The following is an 8,822-nucleotide window of genomic DNA, read 5'->3' as shown; positions in this document are numbered from 1 at the left end:
AGCAGTTGTTGTCATTTGGAAGAAGCAGCAGCTACGTTGCCACCGGTGGCCCCTTAGGGACAGTATGTCCCACGTCACCCAAGCACAAATTAAATGCCCTGACTCAGAGGCAAGAAGGGGAGAATTTGTGGTAGGAGGAGGCATTTCTTTCCCAGGTGTGGACACTGGATCCTAAATAAATGGTAGTCTGCAATGATGGGATTTAAGCAGAGATTGGTCTTCTGTAGCCGAAGAAGATGTAAGTGCACAGAAATAGAAGATGTAAGTGCCCAGTACTGTGCTAATTAATGTTTTCTGTAAGTCCCTCACAGCTCTGCACTGTGACAGCAGCTCAAAGGTGGCCGTGTGCTGGTGTTTTGGGTCACCCTGCTGCAGGGTGAGAGCAGAGCCTGCACAGTCTGTGGGTTGGGACCTGGATGTGGCTGCAGGTTCCACTCTCTACTGTCCTGCTGGGTGGTGGCAGCCGCCCCTGTGCTATAAGGCAGCAGTTAAGAGTAAGGTTGAGTGTGGTGTTTGTAGGGGAGGATCCTCCTAAAGTGGCAGGACTGGATGCCATCAGGTCCCAACACCATATAGCTTCCCTGGATCCAAACAGGGACCTGCACTGTGCTCCCTGTGCACATCTCTGCCAGGCTTCTGCACTGTGCCCTGGGCTGCATCGATCTGGTGGCTTCATCCTGCCAGGACAGGCGGGATTGCTGCCATGGTTTACCCCAACATGGGTTGCCAGGAGTTCCCTGAATGACTTCTATGTGAGCTGAAGCATCTCTGCTATAAAGTACCACAGCTATTGACTGTAAAGTTGGCAGCAACGGGGACTCTGCCACCGGCTTTGCTGAGCTGCTCCGGGGCTTATCCACCCTTGCTGTTAAAACACATCCTTTATTTCTGATCTACGCCTGCTGAGGGGAGTCTTGCTTTTCATTTAGGGCTCCAGTGGAGGAGGCCTGGGGCAGACATGGCTGGTTTTTAGGACAAGTGACTTCCATACAGCTGCCTGCTCCCTGCATTGAGTTACCCAGGGTTAGTCTCACTCGGTAGGAGGGGGCTCCATGCGCGTTGCAATTACTGTAAATTAAAGTCAAATGACTGCGGGAGCAAATTTGTTGTAGAGTTGAAGGTTTTAAATGGGGCAAATCTTGCGGGAGAGGTAATACCTTTTATTAGGTGGAGAAAACAAATTAGCTTTCAGGTACACAAGCCCTCCTTGACATTATTGTTACTGTTATTATCCCATATTGGTGCTATTAGAAACGAGGGCATTGCATTAGAGGGGAAGCACATTATGCAAGTGTTTAGACCTGCTGGTAACTGCTCTCTGCTGACAGGTATTTGCTTAATGATATGTTGGAGTGAAAGCCAGCAGCAAGGACATGCATCAGAGGGAGCTGGGAATACTGAGTTCTATATTCTGGACCTCTTGGAGCTGCCTGACACCTCCCACCAGGAGTGGAACAAAGACCTGCTGGAGGCTTCTCTCACTGTGGTTTTAAGGACACCTCCAAATCCCCTCTTCTCTACTTCCACTAGGGTCCTGACCATAGCACATTCCCAGACTGAGTCCTCCTGGGTCTTGGGGCTGGTCCCTATGGATGTCTGCAGCCTCCAGAGCTGTCCTGGCTTGCTTGCAAAGGGTCTTTCTGCTCCTGCCTGTGCTGGAGGCAATGCCTCTTGCAGGAATGAATGAGACTGGTCATGTTCCCAGTGTCATGTGCTGTCCGTGGCAGAGCCAGTTTTTCTGCTTTCAAAGTGGGACTGGGGAGGAGACCTCAAGACTCAAATACCCAGATCCCCAGTAGCTGCCAGCCAGGCATCCAGGAGGCCACTTGCCTTCTTCAGCTCCAGGTAAGGCACTTCCCTGTCTCCCTCGTGTCATTGAGGGGATTTACAGACTCACATAGCAACTCCACAGGCTAAAAAAGCAGAGCAGGAGGGCAGGGTGAAGCAGAGGGTGCACCAGGAGCATCCCTGGGACAGCTTGTGCTCAGTGTGGTCTTGGGGATGACAATTGGGCATCATGCTTGAGCTTCATGGGAAGGATTTTGGTTCCCTGGGTGGGACAGGAGTGGGCACAAACACTGCAACCTGTAAACCCGTTGTACTGGTGGGGTATGAATACACAGATAACCAGAGGTCTGAGCCACATGCTTATCATGCTTTGCTCGGCCATGGAGGGCAGTCACAGCTTGTCACTGGGAGCCATGGGTCTATGTGCTGGGTTTTGCTGGTTTGCCTGCCTGGGCTTTTGGGAACCAGCTCACCTGGGGCAGGGAAACTTGCCTGCCCAAAACTCTGTGTGGCCAAGGAATGGCAAAACTGGATTTGCTGGTCTGGGATAGGGATAAAGCTGAGCGTTGGCAACTGTCATCTGGGCCATGGATCATGGTGGGAGCTACACAGGGTGCTGGGGACATCCCCTCAGGTGATGGAGCCCACCCCATCTCCTGGAAATTAGCTGGATTGGTCCCCAGGTACATGGTTAGTGGTGCAGAGGGGAATTAAAGGATTGTAACCTCCAGAGTGGCATTGCTCAGCATGCATTGGGGCAGCACTACCCCATCCCAGCCATGACTGCTGGGCTTTGGCCTGCTTGCCCACCTCTTTGAGGTCCACCTCTGTGTATCTCTGTTTACCTTGTGCCTTTCCTATCTGCTCAGACCCAAGCAGTGAAGGCATAAGGCAGGGACATCCCCCATGGGTTTGGGGCTGAGCACACACTGTGGGAGCTGTGGAGCAGCTTTGGTGAGCAGGACCGGCACTCAGGGTATCAGCTACACCTCCTGCATCTTCCCAGGGGCTGCCTTTTCTTTTGTTAATGTTTGATTATTTTTAATGATTTTAGATTAAAATGCAATTATTTCCAATCAGTAGTTGCACTTCTTAATTACAAAGATTAATTAGATTACTGTTTGTTATTAATTAGATTTTAACTTTGCACTGATTCCGCCTTTTATCAGTCACTTCCCACACTCCTGCCCTCCCCATCCAACCTGTCTCTCCTGCTACGCTGCCCCAAACCCCACTGCTTGCCACTGCCCCACAGGGGAAACCTGTCTAGAAAATACAAATCAATGTTATCTGCTCTTTTAAAAGCCCAAATACCAACCAGATGATGTAATTTTGTGGATAAAAAAGCGTGAAAAGAAAACATTAATATTCTGTCTCCCTGCATCAACAGCTGGAACAGAAACTGTTTCCCGATTACCTGCTGCGGCATGGGAACAATCCCGCTCTTCCCTGCGGGCAGAAGGGATCTGATCCCTCGCCCCTGCTGCCTTCCCTTTGCTCTATTTTGCTATTTGTGGACAAGGCCATTTCCTGGACTTTGTTTGGTCCTGCTATTTTTAAAGCAAGCTTCTTTCTTTCCTTTTCATCTGTCACCTTTCAGGCACCTCATCAATGCTTGGAGTTCTCTTGCTGTTGCTCTCAGCTTTCCTGCTCACTGCTGTCTCCATCTCCCTCCTGCCATCATCCTGTCCTTGAGGGAGATCTCCTTTCTGTTGGGGCTTCCTGGGAGCCCCAACCCCTGCTCTCTATTGACTCATCCCCATTTAATTTGAAATACTTCTGTAATTTGCACCTACTCCCAGGGGTTTAAGTGTGCTCCATGTGCATTTCCCCTGAGATTTCCCTGTCTGCCTCTGTCACCCTCCTCGTGCTGCTTTCCTGGGCAGAGGGCAATGGGTACTGCTTGGCTGGCACAAGGTCTGGTCCTGTTTAATGTTTATTTTGTGGAGGTCACAGACTGCTTTACCCCTTTCCCTGCTGTTTCAGGGGGTAGGAAGTGCACAGGGCCTCTTCTGAGGTGGAGAAGAGAAAACCAAATGGTGGGATCTGGGGAGGTGTTTTCATCCCTGAAAAGCTCCCCTTACTCCAGTTGCTCCTTCAGGTCCTGTCTGTGGTGTAGGTGTGACAGTCTCGTGCCCCAGAGCTCTTTGGCTTCACTGAAATGTCAAAAAATCCTGAAATGTGAGTGTTTGGCGTGAACCCAGGGGGACCTGTGGGGTTTGTGTGTGCTGGATGCTGCATGCTGACAATGAACCTCCCTCTGTGCCCTGTTGTAGGGTTTGGACGGGAAGATAAGGAGACAGAGGAGAAGGAAAAGGACAAGGAAGAAGAGAAGGGAGAAGAGGAAAAGACTGAGGGAGAAAAAGAGAAGGACAAGAAGGAAGAGGAAAAAGTAGGGCAATGATGGAGTTTTCCACAGATCAGCTGCTGAACCATTTGCCGGAGGGTTTCCAACCCAAAGTCCCCAGCGTGGTGCTTGGGGTGAGCCCAGCACTTCCCAAACTATCTGATGCTGGGGGCTGGTGTCTCAGGGAGCAGGAAGCTGTGGAGTAGGGCACCTCTATATGTGAGCATAATGCAGTGGGGACATGAGTGGTGCAGAGCTCCCAGGTTGCCACCGAGCCCTGTGGAGAAGGATGCTTGGCACAGGCAGCAGCCAGGGTTTGCAGGGTGTTAGAAAGCACCAGCTCCAACTAATTTACATCCTGACTGTGAAGGGAAGCTGTGTCCGACCCATGGCAGCCCCACACCTCTGGCAGATGGAGCTATGTCTTGGCAATCACACTGCATGCATGGCTTTTTCACTGAGAGACAGGTCTCTCTTTGGTCCCAATATTCCTAGTCAGTTCTCCCTCCTTTTCCTCCTATTTCAACTGCTGTGGACAGTGATATCTGCGCTGCACACACCATCGAATCCTTGCTCTTGGCTCTGCGGGTCTCTGTGGGGCCATGGGCACATGTGGTTCCACAGCAGCTCCATTGGTGCACAGCCAGACTCTAGATACCCACAAGACCAGCCATGTCCCTAAGTCGAGGCTCCAGCTCCAACACCAAACTGGGTGCCAGGGTCCCTGGTGGTGCTTGTCCTTTTCTCTTAGCCCGTGCAGGGAGATGGGGGAGAGGACAAGAGGAGCAGCAGCTCCAACAGCAACTTGGAGGAGGTAACCACACCGCCAGCTCTGTGCTGGGACCTGCCTGTCCTGTTGCACACCAGCCCTGTGGGGTTTGCACCTACAACCCTCTCTGTGGGTGCTATCAAATACCTAGAGGTACTAGAGGATGATACATGAAACACCCAACACTCTCCTCACACCCTGTCCCTTTTCTTTTTTGTTCCTGTCCCAGGCCCATGGCAGCTTCAAGGATGATGAGAAGGAAGACGAGGATTAGCCTTTCCATGCTGGAGTAGCAGTGCATGCCCTGGACACACCAAAAAGGTGGAGATGTGAACAGCAGCATGCGCTGGATGGGGCCTGGGCCACTTTTAGCCAAATAAAGGTTTTTGCAGGCTACAAAGAGAAGTGCTGTTTATTCATCCAGCCACACTGCCCACCCAGTTCTATGTGTCCTTCCCGAGAGGGAATCATCTAAGGAAAGCAGCTGGGATCTGGGTGAGCAGGTTTTGTTCGAGACCATTAAAGAGTCTGGAGAGAAAGCCAGGGGCTGTGGCTGCCTGGCTCTGCATAGTCCCCTCAAATCAGGTATTACCACTCTCCTCCCTGTCGCTTCTACGCTGCTTGCTATGAGATGGAGCAGCTTGAGTGGGGACAGATGGGCTTCACAAAAAGTGGCTCCAGAGCCCTGGGGCTGCGCTGAAACTGACTGTGATTTCACATTTATCAAAACTGTATGAAAAGCAGTTTTAGGGGAACAAAACCCAAGAGCATCCTCCCTTCCGCAGCGCTGCCCCAGCGCCCCGCGTGTACGCCGCCCAAGCGGGGCAGAAACCGGCCCCAGATCCTGGGAAAAAAGAAAATAGCAGGAAAAAAATAGGGATAAATGATGTGGCACCGCCATCTACCGGGACTGGGACGTGTGACAGCGGGTCCGGGTTTCATAACCGCTCGGCTATGCTGTAGGGCTCCCCGAAGTCTCCCCGTCAACCGAGAACTCCAATGCAAACCTGAGCACAAACTCTCCCCGCTGCATCACTGCCTTGATTTGCTTTCCTTAAGGAGTCTATTTTTAAGGGTATGTTCCTAAGCACTGCAGATTTCAGACTAACTCAAGGTTAAGAGCCAACACAGTGGAGGATTTCACTTGAAACCACAGAGGATGGCTTTAGATGTTGTTTTCATGGAACAAATACAGCTGGCTCTTATATGATCACAAAAACCAGCAGGAAAGATGCAGAGGAATGTTGTCTTAATTGTCTGGCACAAAGATTAAAGGAAAACCATGAACATGGGAAAAACAAACATCACCAAAAGCTAAACTGCATTTCAATGTGCTTGTTTGGTTTCAGCAGGGAAAGGCTGAGTCTGAGTGCCTTATTGCTCCACAAACAAGGGTGCCTAATGTAAAATAACCCTGTGTGAGGTTATTTTACATATATTACTTTTCCCTTCGTGCAAGTACACAGGATTCTCGCACAAGACACAACCTACTTTCAAATAGCATATGGAGTTGAGTTATTTTCAGTCCCCTCAGGCCACGCTCCCACAGGATGGAAATCTCTTGGAATAATGTCTGGACATGAAAATGGGAGGCCCTGCCTTTGCTTTTTAAGTTAAAGGTTGGAAACTTTTCAAGCACTCTGTGCCAGACTCTATTTTCTGAGGTCAAGCAGGCCTGTAGATGTTCAGTGGGAGCTGGGAGGTGTTGCATCTCACCCGAGTGAGACTCTGCTTTTCAGCTGATGACAGATATCTCACCCAACAAGCTAAAAACCTTACCATTGTCCTCTTTACCTTGTGCCCCAGCTCCCAAAGTGGCTGAAGGGCAAATGGCTGTCTGCAGCTGACTCCATCAGCATGACCTCACACTGCACCAAATCTCAGCATCTTTATGAGCTCTGCACCAGTGCTGAGTGCACGCCATGCTGCCAGGCCAAGTAAAGTTCTTCTGGTTGCTGTTTGTGTTTTATGGTCCCTGCTTCAGGCCACTGTGCAAACACAACGTGTGCAGCCAGATCCCTGTGGCACAAGAAGAGGTTTTGTCCTACTTTCAGCACCTCATCCTCATGTAGCTTGCTCCCCTTTGCACCCGTGTACTGGCTTGACTTGAAGTGGTCAAGGCTCCCCAGAAGGCTGTGGGGGGGAAAATCACTTCAAATTATCCGGTGTTCCCAAGTCCTCATTGTGTTGCAGCCCTGGCTTGAAACCAGGTGACATGAAGGGTGTGTAGCATGAGCATTGGTGCCAGCCATGTGGATTAGGACTCTAAAAACACTTAGTGGAGGAGGCAAAAAGCAGGTGGAACGTTTGGTTTTTGCAGATGCTGAGGACCCTCAGCCACAGGGGGACAGTGGGACGTGTCCACCAGCATGATCTCGGTGTGCCAAAACGGGTGTTTGCCCACAGACGTGACAGCCAGCAGCTTCCCAAGTACTGCTGGGCATGAGGTCAGGCTTCATCAGGGTGTTTACCTCAATTGCTTGAAGCACCTGCAAGGTTCAACTTGGGGCTGCTTGGGGCTGCTGTGCCTTCAGCTGGCTGGGAGAAGAGTGAGGACAGAGCTGTGCTGAACACCCATTGTGTCAGGCTCCGGAGGGGTGGAGTAGGAAAAGAGGACCAGCGAGAGAAACTGGCAGCCGTGGAGCTACTTACATCTTGTTTACACACAATTATGCCTCTTTATATAACAAACTCAGCTGGTCCTGCTCACAGCATCAGTACCTGCAAGAACCTTGTAGCAGCAGAGATGCCAGGAGAGCTTAGGTGTAGAGAAAGAACTGATTTCCATACCATTTCATGCAGAGATGCCCTCAAATAGAGGCATTTTTCTATAAATGTCAACAATTTCAGAACAGAAAGGTTGGACCTTTATTTTTGCAATGATTTGTTTCATCTTGCATCTAGAGGCTTTATTATGTAAAGAGTCCTATTAGGGAAACAAGCCTCTCTAAGGCAGATATCAAAAGGAAATCTTTCCTCTGTTCACAAGCGGCCTTCTTCATGGAAAATTTTAAGCTGCTTTTTCATTCCATTAAAAAATGGAAACAGTTAGAAATCCTGACTTTCCCAGACAAGCTGATTCCTGCAGCCCTGCTTATGATCCTCTAATCTCTGCAGAGTGCCAGGCAGAGGGGTGCTGTGAAATGACTCTTCTATTTTTGTGCTGAATAATAAGAAAAGCAAAACCCAAAGAGTACTTGAGTCTTGCAAGTGAAGGATGTTTCGGAAGGATAAATCTCTGCTTCTGCTCCTGCTCCCTGCAGAATGCTCATATTTGCTCCTCTCTGTGCTGCATCCTCCCTTCCTTCTGAAAATCTGTAAATTAAGACTTTTTGCTATGTTAATTAGCAGCTATAAGTCATAGCAGAGCTTTATTCACTGAACTGCTGGGATTCATTTACATTAAAATGACTTTAAGGATACACAACTTCCACACACCCTTCTCTCTCCTGCAAACCTTTCTAGGACTCCTGCATTTGCTCTTTCGGAAGAGCAGAGCGGGCTCTTTACTCCCCAAACCTCTCATTCCTAAAATCCACAAAGAAATGGTGCCAGGCTTCTTGCCAAGGAAAACCTGCAGTGTGCTCTGGCAGATCCACCAGGACAGGTTTCTGGGTGACAGATCTTCTGCTGAGTACAAACAACCTGACCTCTTTAGAAGCTGTGACGTCTGTGCGTTATGAAAGGGTGCACTGGGGCAATGGCTCACTCACCCAAACACATTCACCTGCTGTCCAAAGTGCAGCGAGAGGTGGAGGAGAAACAGCCCATGAAAAAAGAAAGGCACAGCCAGAAATGCTCGTCTGCTCCCCAAGCAGAGAGCTTTGCCCAGGCCACCACTGCTGCAGCAGACAGGGAGCCCACAAGCAGCTGTATATAGAACCATAGAATGGGTAGAGTTGGAAGGAATCTTAACTG

The 8,822-nt window shown here is 49.9% G+C and overlaps 1 protein-coding gene across 1 annotated transcript; it reads left to right on the top strand.

Moving 5' to 3' along the window:
• Nucleotides 1-1,052: 1,052 nt before the first annotated feature.
• Nucleotides 1,053-5,310, top strand: LOC115616049 (E3 ubiquitin-protein ligase BRE1A-like). Its single transcript, XM_030504863.1, has 5 exons — nt 1,053-1,070; nt 1,706-1,845; nt 3,878-3,969; nt 4,065-4,180; nt 5,134-5,310. The coding sequence occupies exons 1-5, from the start codon at nt 1,053-1,055 to the stop codon at nt 5,176-5,178; spliced, it is 411 nt and encodes a 136-aa protein (XP_030360723.1). The 3' UTR covers nt 5,179-5,310.
• Nucleotides 5,311-8,822: the final 3,512 nt, after the last annotated feature.

The sequence above is a fragment of the Strigops habroptila genome, chromosome 12 (genome assembly GCF_004027225.2).
Source record: "Strigops habroptila isolate Jane chromosome 12, bStrHab1.2.pri, whole genome shotgun sequence".
Taxonomy (NCBI): Eukaryota; Metazoa; Chordata; class Aves; order Psittaciformes; family Psittacidae; genus Strigops; species Strigops habroptila.
This window is presented reverse-complemented; position numbering and strand designations above follow the sequence as displayed.

Coding starts and splice junctions, on each gene's coding strand:
- LOC115616049 (XM_030504863.1), top strand. Junction 1,846..3,877: donor CTTGCCTTCTTCAGCTCCAG/GTAAGGCACTTC, acceptor CCCTTACTCCAG/TTGCTCCTTCAGGTCCTGTC. Junction 4,181..5,133: donor ACAAGAAGGAAGAGGAAAAA/GTAGGGCAATGA, acceptor TTCCTGTCCCAG/GCCCATGGCAGCTTCAAGGA.